At 34.2% G+C, this 20,065-nt stretch overlaps 1 protein-coding gene across 3 annotated transcripts; it reads right to left on the bottom strand.

Moving 5' to 3' along the window:
* Nucleotides 1-1,916: 1,916 nt before the first annotated feature.
* On the bottom strand, nt 1,917-19,774 carry LOC131940466 (uncharacterized). 3 transcript variants are annotated; one of them, XM_059299126.1, is made up of 2 exons: nt 19,693-19,774; nt 1,917-4,440 (listed from the first exon to the last, which is right to left on the bottom strand). In XM_059299126.1, the coding sequence occupies exon 2, from the start codon at nt 4,410-4,412 to the stop codon at nt 2,586-2,588; it is 1,827 nt and encodes a 608-aa protein (XP_059155109.1). In that variant the 5' UTR covers nt 4,413-4,440; nt 19,693-19,774; the 3' UTR covers nt 1,917-2,585. The 3 variants fall into 3 exon arrangements, 2 of the variants coding, with proteins under 2 accessions (XP_059155109.1, XP_059155108.1); XM_059299125.1 differs by lacking the exon at nt 19,693-19,774 and adding an exon at nt 14,105-14,336; XR_009386545.1 differs by lacking the exon at nt 1,917-4,440 and adding an exon at nt 18,292-18,638.
* Nucleotides 19,775-20,065: the final 291 nt, after the last annotated feature.

Raw genomic sequence — 20,065 nt, 5'->3', positions numbered from 1 at the left:
CGCGCTGGCCGTGATCGTATAGTGGTTAGTACTTCGCGTTGTGGCCGCGACAACACAGGTTCGAATCCTGGTCGCTCAAGATTTTTAGTCCGTGTATTTATAAACACTTTTTTAAAAACCACGTTTTTCATGTGTAGCAACGGACTAAAAAGGAGAAAATAAAATACTTAAAAAAAACTTTTTAAAAAACCACGTTTTTTATGTGTAGCAACGGACTAAAAAGGAGAACGGACACGGTAATACATTGTTAAGGGTGACACGGTTGGTACGCTGGGCATGCTAAAATACACATAAACACGTTTTTTCTTAACTCAGCTTCGCGTTTATTTGTTTGTTTATGGGAGATTTGATCACGTGATTCGTAAGTAGATCTCCACGCCAGCAACGTAAATTACACCCTTTCTCTGTTTAAAGCGTATCGGTCGCTCAAGATTTTTTTAGTCCGTGTATTTAAAAACACTTAGTCAAGTCATACGTAATCAAGTGATTAGATAAAGTAGAAAATAAACTATATAAAAAACTTAAAAAAAACACGTTTTTCATGTGTAGCAACGGACTAAAAAGGAGAAAAAAAAATACTTAAAAAAAACTTTTTAAAAAACCACGTTTTTCTTGTGGACTAAAAAGTAGAAAATAACTATTTACATACATTTGATGACAAAAAACGTGGGTCGGGCAGATGGGTCGGGAAATTTGATGGTGAACGTACCCACGTTTTTTGTCATCAAATGTATGTAAATAGTTATTTTCTACTTTTTAGTCCACAAGAAAAACGTGGTTTTTTAAAAAGTTTTTTTTAAGTATTTTATTATGTAATTCCCTTCATTTTCATGAATATTGTGTTTATAGAAAACCTATAGAGTGCAATCCTACTCTTGTTCACAACAAAAGCAGCTATAACAAAGATGCATTTTGAATAACATTTTCCTGATGTTATTCTACATATTTTGTGGTGTCAGCTTCAAGTTCACCCATTGAGTTTTTAATAATAGTTTTTTCTGTTTTCTTTAGTGGAAGGAGTTCTATTTAATTGACTGTACATAGTCATAAATTATCAACTATAGTTTATGAAGTCATTGCCCTATACATTTCCATCTTCTCTGCTCCATGTCATCCCCAGCAGTATGTTTACAGATCACTTGTAATTCAGCCAATATGGAATATTTTTCTACACTAAGAAAGTTAATGATGAAACTAATGAACAGGCTGGGCTTTCAGTATCGCACAACCTCCAGTACAAAGTTTAATTCATCAGTACAACAAACATTTGCTGTCAAGGACAGTTCTCTACAACTTGCTGTAAATTGCTCTGATAGCATTTCTTTTATTTTCAATTAGTTTTTTAATTGTATTTTTAAATTTATCAACTATTGAACTATTTGCTTATACACAGTGTATTGAAGGTAAGCAATAAGATGTATTAGGCCCTTGAGAGTAAAAAGCTATTCACTTGACTCACTGTAGTTTTATATTGATGCTCAAAAAATTAATGGTTGGAGGTATATTAGGTTGGGCTACATCCATTGTTATTTGTACACAATTTCAACACATTCCTTTATCTCTTTATATTTAAAAAAGTGATGCAGGCTAAAGTAGACCTTGGTAGATTACCTTTGATTTTCTCTATTTTTACTTTTCCTAAACTACTTAATTTATAAAGGTTGGATAAATAAGCAGAGAAACTATTATTCATTATTTCTTTTAACATATGAGACAAAAGTAGAGAGTAAATTTTAATTACATAGGGCTATTTCCTCAAGAAATTTTAAAAGTAACACTCATGTCATATAATAGTAAGTTTAATGAGGTACTTTTTTTGGATTTTCCATTTTGTTTTAAACTAATTTAATAACCAGTTTTTAGAGTTCAATATTTTATTTCTTTTAAAATGATAAATAACAAAGGTCTATTTAACAAACAAAACAAAAAAATCAACAATAAAAAATGTTTTAACAATCAGTGTTGATCACAATCTTTTTTCCAAATAATAACAAATATTTAACATTTTATTGATGAAATGGAACAGTTCAAAAAGTATTAGTACATCTGTCTATTAGTTTCATTTTTGGCAAGCAGTAGAGCTAAGTAAAATCAGTAATTGCATTTTTTGGTATTTTAACTGTAAACCACATGTAGCCTACATTACAAGTTTATGTTAAAAAAAGTAAGCAATATTTGTTTTCTAACAAGACTAGACTACCATAATGTAAATCTTATTTAAAAACCTATATATTCAATAATAATTCAGTGACATCAATAAGCAAAAACATAAAAAGGATGCACATTATAATATAATTACTGACACAATAACCCGTAATGCTGATTTGCATCTCTTCATGGTACAAATATTTAACTTTAACAAGACAAATATCTCTGGGAACATAAGCAACATTCTTTAACTTTCTTCTTATTTGAGCGCTTGTTTAAAGTTACTAGTTAACAAAGTTTGCCTAAACTTACAAACTTTGTTTAATGACAACTCAGGGTATGCATATCAAGAGATTGTATCCTCTAGTTAAAACAGTTTCAAATTAACAATAATAACCTTAAAAAACAATAACAAAAAACTAGCATCAAACTTGGGATTATATTAGTTTTGAGCACCAAGATTCTGAGACCACTAATGGAACTATGTTTGAGTCGCTGTCTACTTCAATAACTCTTATGGACTCAAAAATCCCAGGTACAGATTTTAACAAACTAAGGCGCAAAAATGAGTATTTAGAACAAAACAGCAATAACTCATCTTTGTAACATACTGCTCCAAGTAAGATCTGATTTAAACTGGTCCAAAGTTGAGTAACAAGCTTAAAACTAATTGTACTGTTTTTAGCAATTTCTACCTCTTTCAAAGTACCACTTTGTAAAAGAATATACACTTGCCTTCCTTTTTGAATTGTTATAATTGTGTTTACTTGGCTGTCAAAGTCGATTTCCTGAGAAGACTTTGTAGACATATTGCAACATTGTACTTTTGAAGTACCATTTTTGTTATAAAATATCAAAATGTAATCTTGAAAAACACATACTGAACTTACAGGTAATGAGAACTTAAAGTCAACACAGCTAAAAGCACCATCTTCCATTACTGTTTTAAATGTACAATCACCAACAGCAATAAAATCTCTATTTACTGATACTATTTCAAGTGGAGACTCTCCACAAAATGTCTTAAGTGTGGATACCTTCTTATTTTCATCAATAATTGCAACATTTTTATAACAGCAAAGATGATTTCTTTTACTGAATTCACAATTGACTTTACCAGTGTTTGAATACACAAAACAAAGTGAGGACTCAATTGATGCTAGCACCTTGCTTCTGTGACCATCTTTTGAAGCATTATCCCAACAAGTACCTAACACTAAACCCAAATCAAGCTCAAATGTTCTTAAACTTTCTACATCAAGCAAGTTCAGTTTGTTTTTGTGAATATATGCCATGACATTTCGTTTACCGCTGCATTTTCTATGTGGGATCACTAAGTTACGGGAATAAGAAACAGATGTCCATTGGTACAACAAAGCTTCGTACACAATCTTAAGAGCTTTCTCATTCTCCCTTATCAATGGATTTATTAAAAGGTTTTCGAGGTAGCTTCGACTGGCTAAAAATGGTCTGGCCATTGTCAACAATCCAACAAGATACTGCTTTCTGTCCATCATTTCCTTGTTTGAGTCTAATTTGGAGTTAGCAGTTTTATCCAGCTGATTGTATATAGATAAATCACACTCAGTATTCTCCTTGCTTGCAAAATCAGATGATGATGTCACTAAATTATCTTTACCTGAGTCTTTTGTTTGGTAGCTCTTGTAATTTATATACGAGACCCAATTAATGATGGAATCTAAAACAACATCTTCAGACAACACATTAAGACAATCATCATCAATCAAATAAAGTAATACAGAGTGCTTTAATTCAAGAAAGGTATCGGTTTCAATAAATTGCTCATAATGTTTTTTTATGAAGTCTGTTGCTAAAGAAATCACACTTTTTGAGTTCAAAAGCGTTGCAATTTCATAAAATGTAACAAAATTATCTTGGGACATATTTTCCACTACAAATCTTTCACATTCTTCTATAAGAAATGGTATATGCAACATATGAGTAGCTTGCCACACACTAATGATGTTGTCTTTTGTCAGATCATCAACACCTTTGTAAATTGCATTGATTATAACATCAAAAGTCTCTTTACTCATGTTCTTTAACTCAACACATTCTTCTTTCTTTTCTCTGAAATCCGAACTCAACAAAGTCTTAAAGAAAGTTGAGCAGGCACTTAGAATAAACTTGTGACAGAAATACTGTGAGCCATCAACCACAACTCTAAAGTCACTGAAGTTATCTCCCATCCATTCTTTACTCAAACATTCTTGTAGTCCACAAGCAAGGATTGATTTGACCATCTTGTTAACAATACAATGTTAAAACAACCTGTAAATTTTCACAAATTATTTTAACCTAAACAGCAATATTCTCTAATGTGGTTGTTTGTTTAACGTATGTATTTAGGTATAATTGATCATAAAATGTGTCAGGTAGATGTTAATTATGATAGTATATTAATATGAGTAAATTTAAAATACAAACAAGTCTTAATATCTGGCTAACTTAACATGGAACTTTAATTATAAAGTTAGTAATATCAGTTATTTCCCCTTAATTACAAACATTGCTGTTGCATGGATTTGAAGTTTTACACTGCAATAGTTTTTAGTTCACTTACTCAAGACATCTTACTTGTGAGACATTACATTTACAAAGAATGCTTTTAACTATAGGGATAGCTGCAAATACTTTTCACTATGATCAGAAACCATGAACATTGTGGTTAATGCCTACCTTTATTTCAGAATTGAAATTTTACTTTAACAATATAACTATAAGTTACTATAACTGGCTTCATTTTATTTTTTTGACTAAGGATTAATATTAATTTTATGTTAATATTTTTAAAACAATTATGTTGAATAGATCATGTTTTAATTTTAAGTTTTATTTTCTATCTAAAATGAAAAACTGAACAGGTTATTAATTTTTTGCCTGATTACAATGTTTTTTACGAGTAAATATTAAGTGGGGAGTTCAATGACCCAATACACAAGAATACTGGTTATTTAATTAATAATAGGCCTATAGACTATAGGCCTAGTGCTTTTAATTAAAATTCAAAAAGATTTTAATATCAATTTAATTGACATTATGGTTGGTAGTTTTAGTAAATGTGTACTTCCTGCTTTAGCTAATAGTTACACGTTAGGCTAAGAATTTAATAATACTAAGAATTGAATGATACTATTAGTTCCTAGTTTCTAAGCAAGAATATAGACAATGATTGGAGTTTTTACTACTGTTGTATAATAGGTAGGGCTTGGGTCAGAAAACCAGCTAAAAGTAACTTTGATACAGTCCTCAGTGGATAATAATTTTATTATGTTCTACTATATACACACAAGGACGGCGGGGGGTCGTGTTGTAGAGTGCTCTACTGCTAGCCAGAAACACTGCTAATACAAAGTCAAAGTAGTAGTAGTAGGGTAGGGCCTAATAAACTAAATTAAATATTAAATTATAATAAATAGGCCTAAGCCTAGTGAGTAAACTTCCCTATTTCTCAAAACAGCAAAATTTAACTTAGGCCTAGCCTACTAGATCTAGATCTAGATTTTTTTTACTTTCTTACAAAATACAAGTAGGCCTACTTTACTAACTACTTTAGAGGTAATCTATCGCTTTAGCGTAATCAATTCGGCCGTCACTAGTAATGTAGGGATAAGGTAACTAATAAATATGGCTTAAATATGGATATATTTTTGCATATTTTACTAAAATACTAAAGATAATTGAATATTAAACCACATTTAAGGTTTAAATCAATAAAAATGTCAGGAAATTAAAGTTTAACAACGATGTTACAGATACTAAATTTGCTATTAAAAACAGCGGCCATCTTAAGAAAATATTATTTTGAGTCATTTCCCTTTAATTTCTATTTGTATGGAAATGTATTGATGTTTGCTATTAAATAGGTTAGTCTTGTGTTTAAATACAAAGCATGCGTTTTTTTTTTTAAATTCTGCCCTTTAAACAATTTAATTGACTGACAATAAACATCAGTTCTAGAATTATTATTATGAGATGCAATTTTTATACATTAAGATAGTCCCTATTTTTATAGAGCTACCACTACATATCTAATGTTTATTTAAATATTAGTTTGAGTTCATTCTTATTGTTTGTGTTATTGTTTGTTTCCTATTTTCATTTAATATTTTCATGCTTTTTTCCTTTAATTAGTGATTTAATCATAAATGACGTCCCATTTTTTACCTCTCTTTACCTTAACCCCCCCCCCCCCCACCCCCCATTTTCGCCGTCACGAAATAGTCGTAATGTCGAAAATTACCTTTTTGCCCTGTCTATTAAAAAGTCAAGCCATAATTCTAATGAAAAATATTTTTAGCATTTTTGTATTAGGCGAAATACATAACGTTTCACGTTTCTTACCCCTCCCGCTTCCCACGTAAAACGTCGTCTCAAAACCAGTTACTCCACCCGTGCGTGATGTCATTTATGGTAGATGTCAAGTCCTATATACATTTTGAATAACCTTTATTGTCATAATGTTGATACCAAATACCCAAAATGAGTTATATGGGGTTGTCCATAAACGATGTCACATATGCTATGCTAATGTGACGTCAACTTACGCAGGGTGGTTGGGGGGGGGGGGAATGCGTGACGTCTATTTTGGAATCTTCTATAAAGCTGTGCTCAATGAAAATGAGGAACATAAAGCGTTCGTTTTCATGCATACTGTAATAGATTGAGATAATTGTGAGGTCAAGGGAACTCACTCTTCTGTATTAGTATTATATTTATATTGTTATCTTGAGTGATGTCCCTTACATGTTGTTATCTATAAATAGTTGTCTCTCGCCACTTGCTTCCTCTCTCTTTGCATCATGGCTGTCTGTAAATAAAGGCTGTTAACACCAATGTGGCTCCTCGTCAATCTATCACATTTTGGCGACGAAGGATAAACATCTACTAGAAAGAGCACCTACTTACGCAAAAAAGAGGTTTGCTAGAGCTTATTAGCTAATTATTTCTAGAATAATGGCGCTGTATGGCCAAATAAAAGAATTTGATGCGAATGATGAAATCATTCAAGATTACCTAGATAGGTTAAGCTTTTACCTTGAAGCTAACGACGTGACGATAGAAGCCAAAAAGAGAGCTGTTTTGTTAACAGTCATAGGGCCTCAACAATTTAGGCTACTAAAAGACTTATGCGCACCAGCTAGTCTAACTACCAAGAGCTTTAACGAGCTGAGCAAATTGCTAACAGACCACCATGCGCCTACCCCATCAAAGTTTCTATGCAGAGCTAGATTTGACAGTAGGACTCGTCAACCAAACGAGTCAATATCAGAATATGTTGCTGCTTTACGTCATTTAAGTAGATTTTGTGAATTCGGCGATACGCTGTCTGACAGACTATGTGAAAAGTTTGTGACAGGTGTAAACAGCCCTGATATTCAAAGAAAGTTGCTGCTCGAGTCAGATCTAAAATTGGAAAAAGCAATACAACTTGCAATGTCATTCCAGCAGTCATCAGATGCGGCAAAATCTCTAGCACCTTCAGAGATCCATGCAGTAAACAGCAGGTTAGTCAATAAATATCAACCCCATCAGAGCATTCCAACTTATGCTAAACAGCCTGCTCGTTCAAATCCTAGATCTAAATCTAGTAATAATTATCAAAAATGTCATCGATGCAAGGGTCCCCATGCATCTCATCGGTGCAAGTTCAAGTCTGCAACTTGTTATAAGTGCAGTAAGCAAGGTCACATTGCTAAGGCCTGCTTTGCAAAGTCTTCGTCTGTTGCTAAATCTAGCCAGTCAAGACAGTACCGCAACCAAAGGCAGCACTATGTTAACTCTCACCAAAACTACCTAACCCAACCAATGAACCACTCTACCTGTAAAAATGCTCAAACTGATTCGCAGCCGGATTTCAACCTGTTCTCTGTGAAATCAATAAGTCATGCTCCCATCAATGTACAAGTTAATATTAACGGTAAGAGCATCAGCTTCCAACTTGACACTGGAGCATCTCTAACAGTCATAACAAAGAAAGATTTTGACGCTGTCACAGGAGGATCAGTGTCTCTACAGCCGTGTCACAAGTGTCTAACAACATACACTGGTGACAATGTTCCGGTAATAGGAGAGTGTATGGTTCATGTAAGTTATAATGGTCAAAGTGTTAAACTTCCTCTTCTTGTGGTTGAAGGAAATGGACCGCCATTACTAGGTAGGAACTGGTTAAGTGATCTTAAGTTAAATTGGGAGAGTATTTGTTCATTGAAGAATGTAAAAGAATCTAGTCTTACTTCACTAGATAGAGTTATATCTGAAAATAAATGTGTTTTTGGTAACTCTGGATTACTAAATGATAGAACAGTGAAGTTAAGCATTAAAGACACAAATCCAAGATACTGCAAAGCTAGAGTTCCACCTTATGCAATGAGGAATAAAATTGAAAATGAGCTAAGTAGATTGGAATCTAATGGCATCATAAAGAAGGTAGACTATTCCGATTGGGCAACGCCCATTGTGCCAGTGTTAAAGAAGGATGGTTCTATAAGAATTTGTGGAGATTAAAAACTACACTGAATAAGCAAATAGAGCTAAATATGTACCCTATACCTAACATTGAGGAAATCTCTTTGAATTTGGCAGGAGGAGACAAATTCACTGAATTAGACTTTAGTCATGCTTTCACTCAACTAGAACTGCATCCAGATTCAAAAGTCTATACGACAATAAACACACATAAAGGACTCTACCAATATGAAAGACTATGTTTTGGCATATCATCCAGCCCTGGAATTTTCCAAGCTGTCATGGACAGTATTTTTAAGGATATTCCAAATGTTTGTGTGTACTTTGACAATGTGTACATAACTGGTAAGAATGACACTGAACATCTTAAAACACTTGATAAAGTATTGAAAATTGTTGGTGAAAAAGGTTTAAAGATAAACAAAGATAAATGTCAATTCATGCTGACAGAAATTAGTTTTCTTGGTTATATATTAAGCAAGCAAGGTATCAGACCTCAACCTGAGAAAACAAAAGCCATTAAAGAAGCACCCAAACCTGAAAATACCCAACAACTAAGAGCTTTTTTGGGCTTAATAAATTACTATGCAAAGTTCATAGGGAATCTGTCTGGTAAACTATCACCACTGTACAAGCTGCTACAGAAAAATGCAACTTGGCACTGGGGTAAACAACAAGATACTGCTTTTAATACAGCAAAAGAGGCTTTGTCTTCTGACACCTTACTAACTCACTATGACCCAGGGAAAAGACTTATATTAACATGTGATGCTTCACCAGATGGTGTAGGAGCAGTCTTGTCCCACATGGATGAGAAGGGTGACAGACCCATTGCTTTTGCCAGTAGATCTTTGAACCAGGCTGAGAAAAATTATTCTCAGTTAGATAGGGAAGGCTTAGGCATCATTTTTGGTGTTAAGAAATTTCATAAGTTTCTGTTTGGTAGGAAGTTCACCATCTGTACAGATCATAAACCATTGCTAGGTTTATTTGGAGAAAACAAAACCCTACCTGAGCATGCCTCTCCAAGAATTCAAAGATGGGCTATCACACTAAATGCATACAATTATGAATTGAAATACAAACCTGGATCTGAGAATAGTGCAGATAGTCTTAGTAGATTACCTTTAAAAAACCAGAGCCTGAGCTATGTACCAGAAGATGTATTTGTTCTCTTCACTATCATGGATAACTCCAATATAAATGTAAATGATATTAAAAGAGAAACACAAAAAGATGAGTGCTTAATAAAAGTATATGAGCACTGTATGAATGGTTGGCCTGAAGAGTCTGTGAATGATGACTTAAGGCCATATTAAATAAGAAATAAAAACCTTTGTGAAGATAATATAAAAGATGGAGAAGATGCAGTCCATTATCAGTCAGAGCTACCTAAACAAAGTATTTGTAACTTAATAAATGATTATGGTGATATGGCAATTTCAAATGTTTTAAAGAGAATACATTAGTAAGAAGGAATGTGATCATCAAACAACTTTGCTAACATCATTAGCACTTACAGAAACTAAAAGGGTAACATCAAAAGAAGAAAAAGATTTTTGCCATTTAATACACCCATTTCAAATACTGGATCACAGTTGCAAAGTGATATGGTCCAGGATATTACTTTTAAACAGTATTTTTGGTTACGAAAAAGCACTATCAGATTACCTGAGGAAATTGATCAATCAAAGAAATCTATGCCAGTTAAGGATCTGAATAATAGCATAATACTTTCAGATGCCAATTCAAAAAGTAAATCATGACAGAACACCCATTGAAAGAGAATTTGGTGTTAATGAGAATGTGTATCTAAGAAATTATGGGAGAAAGGAAAAATGGATACCAGGTCAAATTGTTCAATGTACAGGACCTGTGCCTTATAAAGTTAAAAATAACTTGTGCAGATAATAAGTGTGAATCTGTCAATCCCACCAAGTCTGATCAGTTCACACCAACTCAGTTTGTTCCACAACCAATTTCTGTTGATATGAGTGAACCAAGTTGTCTGGAGTCAGAAAATGTAAATTCTGGAGTTAATGATTTAAATCCTAGACCTCCTGAGATAGAGAATCCAGATGGTCAGAATCTTGAGTCACCAAATCAAAAACCACTGAGAAGGTCAAACAGGACAATCAAAGTCCCAAATAAGTTAGACCTATGATTTTAAAGGTCAAAAGGACTTTGACATCATTGTTTTGTATCTTGATTATGTTGTAGCATATTGTGCATTGTTTGTAAGGATGTAATCTACCATAGTGTTCATGTTACAATATAATTGGTGATTTTAGGATACTATCAATTGTTCTATTGAGAGATGTGTTATTGTGTTCTAAGGGTAAAGGGATGTAATAGATTGAGATAATTGTGAGGTCAAGGGAACTCACTCTTCTGTATTAGTATTATATTTATATTGTTATCTTGAGTGATGTCCCTTACATGTTGTTATCTATAAATAGTTGTCTCTCGCCACTTCCTCTCTCTTGGCATCATGGCTGTCTGTAAATAAAAGGCTGTTAACACCAATGTGGCTCCTCGTCAATCTATCACACATACATTTGTTCATAACTATTGCATGCCTGTTGTACTAAGCGGTGTTAAACAACCTCAGCACATCATTCCCGCCAAAAAGGGCCTGCCATTAAATGCCTACCGACGAAAATAGACTGCACTATATTGACTCCAAATGAAATAACTTCTGACAACAAGGCTAAAACCAAGTAGCTCCTGGCAGCAATATTCGACAAGAGTCCAAGACAATTATTGACTAGCAGGTAAAATGGGACAAATCGAAAATTGAAAGTTTGTCGCCTCTGGGGGGGGGGGGGGGTGACACCATTAAGTGCCGCACCGGGTGACACCCGACCTCGCTACGCCACTGAGCTAATGTAAAGCCACAGCTCAGTATAGGCTTGAATTTAACATAAAATATTGTTAGCAGTGGACAGCCTCTAAGACTGTGCATTAGGAGTACGGCCGTCGGCAAAACGCCAGAGTCCGACGATATCTGAACATCAATTTTGTCTTTTATGAAGTGCGGAGCACCTTTAAGACCTGAGCTTGGCCCCTGTTGACACCACCACTAGCGCCGCTTATGTCCACATATTAATCACACGTTTTGCGTGGAGCTTAAAGGACAGACGTTTACAGGTGGGACCGGGAGCCTAAATGCATTTACCGAAGCCGCTGTGTCACGGGCATTTTAGAGCCGAACGTCTCAGGGCAGCATGTTGCAGAAATTAAAAGCACGTGAATTTGTATAGTAGAGGGAGAACATCATGCCACTGTAATAAATTAAACACCAATATAATTCACCGAACTAAAGTCATTTAGATCTATTCGTCAGGCTAAACGTCGTTAAAGTCTTATCGCCATAGTGATTTAGTGCCTGTTTTTTTTTTTTTTAATTACGCGGTATCTTTCTTAAACATTAGCCTAATGACAAATGACGTCACGCGCGCCGCGAACTTTGTGACGTTGTGCTTAGTGGGGGATGAAACGGCGTGGTTGAGAAAAATGACGTATTTCTTTTTTTTAAACAGACGAATGAGTGATAGATTCTAATTTTCCTACGAACTATACGTTGATCTAATTTTTTTCTAGAGGGAGATATCACTATATTGTGATGGGCGGTTTATATATAATCTCAATATATTCTGATCTACTACTATTCATACGGCAACTATTATACTCGTGAGGAGGACGGGAATCACTCTTATGTTCCGCAGACACTAATTAACAATGTCAACAACTTAGTTTATTAAATAACATGAACTTAATTAACACACACGTATAGATCATTTTCACAATATCAAATAATACGTCCGCCTTCTACTATATCTAACCCCCAACTAACTTCACTGCTGCGTCTTACGACATCGGTACATTGTCGCACCATGCTCACGTCACACTCACGCCACACATATTTTATTGAACGCGCGCACAATACTCTCGCACCAAATCATCTACCGTCAAGTTCGTACCGTCCTTAGTAACCTCTACTCGTCTAGTCTAATTCTATATATCTACGCTATGACACATATAGTGGGTGTTTTTTTTTTTTTTTGTAATAATGGATGGTGGGGAGGGGTAAACATTGACTACTGAAGAAATCAAAAACTGATGACAGCAGAAGGCAAAGAAAAAAAACAACAAACCATGTGGTATTCAAATGTAACTAATTAAAATTTGAACCTATTTAAAAAACACAATAATCTTAATTCAGAAAAAGTGTAGGCCTAAGACTAATGTCTACAGACAAAATAAACAACTAGGCTTAATTAAATGGATCGCCCATAAATGACGTCATACTTTTCCCGACAATTTCCCTCTCACCCAATAGTTACTAAAAGCAAGATGATGATTTAATATCATATCGCAGTTCTACTATACCCGAACCCTTAATCACAATTTCTAACGAAAACGAATATATTCTTCATCATTTTTTAAAAAATATTTTACACCGTCCCATATTTTGAGTCCAACGTCATTTATGAGGAATATGGACGACCTAATAATTGACAAGTTAAGGGGTCATCCATAAATGACGTCACGCTTTTTTTGACGATTTTTACCTCCCCTCCTCCCCTCCCTCACACGTCGTCACAAAAAGTCAGACCCCCCCCCCCTAAAATGACGTCACACATCAGCCTACAACCCCCCCCCCCCTCAAAATTGCAGTTGATTTTTTTTTTAAAACATCGATATTTTTCCAAAATCTTGTCTGAAATATGTCAAAATATAGTATTTTAATCAATTCCTATTATAATTTATTAAAACTGTTTTCTAAAAAGCTAAATAATGTCTAAAATTCGTTTTCTAACATTTCTTATCTATAAAGCAAAAGTGTGACGTCGCACCATCTGAACCCCCCCCCCCCTCCCCCTCATCACACATCGTCACAAAATTACCGACCCCCCCCTCCCCCCTACGATTGTGATGTCATTTATGGACGACCCCTAATCAGTACAAAAGGGTTTAGTAAATGTTGGACCTCCCAAAAATTTTTTGAGATCTTGGATGTACATACATACATAGCCTTCATTTCACTTGAAAATGAAATTAAAGATAAGAAGTCGGCCCTCTGTCTTACTTATATTAAACAAGACAGGTATGTATATTAAACAACAAAGTCAACACAATATACATACGAATAGACATTTTTATCCAGGGAAACTACTCTAAATTTTATTTGGAAAGATGGCCGCTGTTTTTTTTCTACTAATATTTATCTCAAACACCTAGTTTAAAGTTAGTTTCATGTTATTTAAATTGTTTTGGTCACTGTTTGTTATTTTAAATCAATTATCTGTGATATTTTGTAAAATTTGACTTAAATAAACTTATTTAAACAAATATATTCATCAGCTACCTCTCCCGCACATTACTACTGCAGCCGAATTGATTACGCTAAAACTATAGATTACCGTACTTTAACTACCTACTTACAGTACTTACTACAGTCAACTTTATTTATTTTTTATAATGAATGTTGTAGGCCTACTAAACTAGAAGATCTAGATGTCTAGATCAGAATCTATAATCTATAGATTTTAGAAACAGTGAATTTGTGTTTTAATTTGGTTTTGAATTTAAAAGTAATGACTTAACGGCACGGAGTTCAACTGAGTTGTTTCAGACTGTTTCAAACTCGTTCATATTTCTTAGAAATTGAGAGTGGCTTCCCTTGTAAATCTTCCCAAAATAATGTCTAGTAGTTCCTACACATAACAAGTGGCCAGATTCTCTTTGTGACGACTGCTTCAGCGGTTATTATTAGCCCACCAATTTTTATTTATCTTTTATGTCCTGTATACTGTATAGTCTCAGAGGCGTAGCGATGGGGGGGGGGGGCAGGGGGGACATATCTCCCCAGGCGCCGACCTTAGGGGACGCCAAAATGGGTTGGAAAAAGTAATCGAAAGTTTGAGGGGGGGGGGTGCAAATCGAAAGTTTGAGGGGGGTTGTAAATCAAAAGTTTAATGGGGGAGTGCTAATCGAAAGTTTGAGGGGGGGAGGGTGCTAATCAAAAGTTTGAGGGGGTGTGCAAATCGAAAGTTTGAGGGGGGGGGGGGTGCAAATCAAAAGTTTGAGAGGTGCAAATCGAACGTTTGAGGGGGTGCAAATCGAAAGTTTGTCCCCGGGCGCCGGGAAGAGTCGCTACGCCTCTGTATAGTCTACCAATAGTTTGAATGTTATTGTTGAAAAATCCTAATAAAATCATTCTGTTTGTACTTTTGATAAAAATCAGTTTTTCTATTACTACATTAACTTCGATTCTTCTTCTTCGTTTAAAAGTGTATGTTCGATTGTATTTTCTTCAATACAATTTAGTATTGACTGTTAACCTTTATGCGCCATATATGCCGTCGACCCCGTTGCATCCTTCTTTTCTTATGTGATTTGCTTCCATAGACTTTGCAGTGTTTCTTTCAGACGCTTTTCTCTCCGGCGGGGGGGGGGAGGAGGGGGGAATCATCGGTGGGGGGGGGAGGAGGGATACATTTTTCGGAGGGGTAGGACACTGGTAAAAGTATATATTTTCTATAAAAATTTCATTTCGTTCGGGGGGGGGGGGGGAGGGCGGTAGACTTTCTTCGGGGGTGGGGGGGGGGGAGGGCGGTAGAATTTCTTCGGGGGTGGGGGGGGGCGGCGCTCAGCCCCTTCGAAGAGATGCCTGAAAGAAACTCTGAGCCTTTGTTAATCCAAGAACAAACTCCAAAGCCGAAGTTGTTTGATTTTGGAGTTTTCTCTCCTAGATGGTTGGCTGTCCCTAGCCCTAGCTAGCGAACCTCGGTTTAGCTACAATAACAACGAACTTAACCAACTCCATACAAATTTATTAATAACACAACAAAACAACATAGTATGACTAAGAAAGAACAATACAATATTTTTGCAGTAGTTTAATAGTTTTATAGTTACATTAGGTCTCCAATAATTAAATAGGCGTATAGTCCTACTAAACATTAACGTTTTTATTTCAGCAAGCCTAAAGTACCTTTTTTGTCGTATATATAACACAGATCTAATAAAGTTTACCTAATTGCTTTTCTTATTTAGTAATGTAAAATCATTCAGTCATGTGATCTTAAAGCAGTCGCATAGCATCAGTGGCGTCGCTAGGTCGGGTGTCACCCGGTGCGACACTTCGTTGTTTCACCCCCCCCCCCCCAAGAAACAAAGTATATATATATATATATATATATATATATATATATATATATATATATATATATATATATATATATATATATATATATATATGTGTGTGTGTGTGTGTGTGTATGTATATATGAAAAGCTCAAATTAAAATTTAGTTAACTAAAAAGGCAACGTGTATTTTAATTAATAAGTGATTATTAAAGAGTTACTTTCTTATAATTCTGTTCATTTCTGTTTACAGCAACATACTATACACATGTGCCAAGAGTCCACACACCAGAAAAATCTAGCACACGTTTTAAAAAATCAAAAAAATCAATAATACAATCAAATAGGCCTACGATATTATATTATTAGCTAGTACCATTGCAGACGGCATTGATTTAGTTAGTTGCCATTAAAATGTAATAGAATAAAAAATTATAAAAATATGTATTATAAAATAAACAAGGAATACTAATTCTGAAACTTCAATAAAGCTAAATAAGTATCCAATGCAGATTATTGCTGAAGATACCTAAGATTTAACAAATATTGTACAAAAATTGTTTAAAAAAGCATGTTTCAAGAAAAAGAATTTTCAAACATTAAAACTTCAACTAAAAAATATATGGAACGTTTAGCATCTTAAATAGGCCCTACAGCGTATGTGTTTGAAAAAAACAACCTACTGTAAGCAATTTCTTCATACGTTTTACCTTTTATAACATACCATTATGTAGGTACGTGTGATCCATCCTGCAATTAATTTTAACAGAATAACATACCTTTCTAATTGTTCCTATACCACCACTAGCCTGTTGAGGTATATTTTCGTTAGGACCAAATTTTAAATCATTTTTTACTTATCACTGCTGCTGTTGGACATCCAAGATTCTGGCACAACTAACGGAACTACGTTAGACTCACTTTCTAGCTCAACAACTCTTATCCTCTCAAACACTCCCGGTACAGATTTTAACAAACCTGTGTCCACATCTTTGTGTTTTTCTGAACAAAATAAAATCAATTCGTTTTTGTAGTACACGGCACCTTTTAAAATCCAATCAAAGTTTTCCCAAAGTTGAATAAAAAATGTTATTTCAATCATAGCATTTTCTGCCATGCCGACTGATCTTAAAGCGCCATTTTTTTGTAGAATAAAAACATGCCTGCCTTTTTGAATACTGATAATATTTTCCGACGGTCCGTCTACAAAAAGTGTTTGAGTCGTTTTTGTATAAATGTTGAAACAATTGCCTTCAGAGCATGTGGAGTACCGACCACTCTCATATTTCTTTTTATAATAAAATCCAATAATATAATCTTGAAAAACACAAACAGAACTTGAACCTTCTAGGCTCCCACACTCCACAATATTTAAAAAGTTATTTTCAGGCTCTCTTTTAAGTTTCGTATTATTAATGTTAACAAAAATCCCATTGCATGAAATAAGATGCAAACCCGAATGACCACAAGCCTTAGAAATTATATTTACTTTTTTGCTTGAATCAATAATGGCAATATTTTTTGTTTTACAGGCATGCCTGTATTTTAACTCACGATCCGTATCAACTTCACAGTTTTGGGTTTCTTTCATATAATAGAAACAAAGTGTTGATTCAGCTGATGCTAAGCAGTTACCAACACACAAAGCAAGCCCCATCTCCACCACTCGCTCGCTATTCAATTCAAATAAATGTACATTTTTGTTCTGAACAAACGCCATGACATTTCGTTTGCCGCTAGAATTTCTGTGCGGGATGACAAAGTTACTGGGAAAAGAAACAGATCTCCATTGGTATAACAAAGCTTCATGCACTATTTCGAGAGCTTCTAGACATTCGCGTATTAACGGATTGCCATGAATTTTCTCGAGATAACTTCGACTTGCTAAAAATGTTCTTGCTGTAGATAATAGTTCGACAAGACATTTCTTTCTATCTAACATTTCTCTCTCTGTGTTGAATTTAACATATGGCTGTACACTTTCAGCTTCTACTTCAGAACATGATGTTTCTTTTTCATCTTGTACTGTTAAATTTGACAACTGTTCAGGAAGACTTTGGTCTCTGTCTGAAATATCATCAAGTGCGTGCGTTTCATCATTCATGTCAGAAATGCTTTCTTCCGCAGCGAGATTGCTTAAAGATTTTTCATGACAATCTGCCTCTGATGTTATTTTAACTGTATCTTCTGTATCTATATCTACACTATTTGTCTCAGCTTGAAACGTTTTAATTTTTCCATAATCAACCCACTTGAGAATGGACTCTAGAACTAAATCTTCTGATTCAACATTGAGATTATCATCATCAACCAATGAAAACAAAACTGGAAATGAAAGTTCAAGAAAAGTCTCAGTCTCACGAAACAAATCAAAGTTTTCTTTCATGAAATTGATCGACGCTGAAAATACACTTTCTGAATTCAAAAGCTTCGCCATTTCACAAAACTCAACAAAATTATTCCGTGACATATTTTTAACCACTAATTTCTCACATTCGCGAATTAGAAACGGAATTTCTAACAGGTGTACCGCTTGCCATACATCAATGACATTATCCAGTGTTAGCCCATCAATACCGTTATAGATGGAATTGATTATAACATCAAAAGTCTCTTTACTCATGTTCTTTAACTCAACACGTTCGTCTTTATTTTCTTTAAAATCCGATCCCAACAAAGTTTTAAAGAAAGTGGAGCAGGCACTTAGAATAAATTTGTGACAGAAATACTCTGAGTCATCAACCACAACTCTAAAGTCCCTGAAGTTATCTCCCATCCATTCTTTACTCAAACATTCTTGTAGACCACAAGCAAGGGTTGATTTTACCATCTTAAGAAAGCCAACAGACCTATAAAATTTATTATTAATTTTGTTATAAGCTTAAATGATTTTTATTTTAAAAGCTATACACATGTAAATAATGGAATAGTTTGTACAGCGTATTATAACATTTTGTTAATGTTTTCATACTTGCTGAAAATGCATGTGTCTGTCTTAAACTTTAAAAATGTGTACTTCATCAATTACAATAAGACAAAACAAATTCAAATTGTAACACGTAAGCTTCAAGTAATGCACCAGTTGCATTATACTTTTTTCTTCAAAACGTGTATAAAGCTGATGTTTATTTTTAGTTTAATACATTTTTTATCAAATGGTACGTTATAACAATTGCTAAAATCGCTACCCGGGTAATTCTAATGCTAATTGATCCAAACTTTAACCCTAATTCTTATTCTCACTCTAACAGAGAAACACACAAAAAAAAAAGATTATGTATAACACTGTTTGCTAACGAGGGAATCAGACTTTTAATGGGAGCGGAGGCATATAATTTTTTTATGAAAAAAAGGGGGGGGGGGCGTATGAGAGCTAAATATGTAGATTATTAACTGCATTTGTTTAAAAGGTGTAATTTCATAGACATTTTTATATTGTTTTATGGAAAAAAGGAATACATATAAGAACTAAATATATATACATTAATATTAATTTTTGTACGGAGGGTGACGGGGTTTTCTGAAATGCTTTACGGAGTAGGAAAGTAGGCCCTGTGCTACTGTGAAGAATGTTGATACTCGACGATATTTGATTGTACGTAAACCTTGCTAAAAATTAATGAGCACCTATAGTAAATTACTAAATCTAATTAACAATTTTAATTACTCCAAGTCGTATGTGGGAGTAGCATTCGGCAGGCCATATTTCTAACAAGCAATTGTGTTCCTTGTAACAGACACTTCACCAAAGTTGAGTAGGGGTCTAAGCTACATTCCACAATGTTTAAAAGTAACTTATTTACAACAGCGAAACTACAAATCGAAACATTATATATTGTTACTAAAGAATTAAAATTGAATATTTTCACAATACAAAACGTCTTTAAATATCAATAGGCCTACCTGCCTCTGCCTAGATTTCGACTTTTGAAGAACCGTTACAAACAAAATCAGCAATCTTTGTAAAATGGCAGTATTGGCAGTGTTAGAAATGGTTTCTCAGAAACAACATAATTTCGGGAATATCCAATTATTAACAGTTTCCATTTCAGTTTAGAATGATTTTTAATTCTGATTTAGTCATATAACTGTATTTATTTATTAAACAAATTGCTGGTGTTTTTTAATGCATGTTTTTTATGCTTCTATTTCAATCTAGGTCTATTATTTTATTTTATTCAAGACACAATAAACGGTTGACTATTTTCAACATTTTAGGTTTTCCTTCTGCTTTCTTTCGCCGACGCAAATATAACAATAACAAGTTTTAAAATGT

This window comes from Physella acuta, unplaced genomic scaffold (genome assembly GCF_028476545.2).
Source record: "Physella acuta isolate Inbredline_101_S28 unplaced genomic scaffold, ASM2847654v3 ptg000318l, whole genome shotgun sequence".
NCBI lineage: Eukaryota > Metazoa > Mollusca > Gastropoda > Physidae > Physella > Physella acuta.
The sequence above is the reverse complement of the archived record's forward strand: the minus strand, read 5'-3'. Positions and strand labels throughout refer to the sequence as shown.

Excerpts from the sequence above, each read along its gene's own strand:
- LOC131940466 (XM_059299126.1), bottom strand. The coding sequence starts at position 4,412 with ATGGTCAAATCAATCCTTGCTTGTGGACTACAAGAATGTTTGAGTAAA.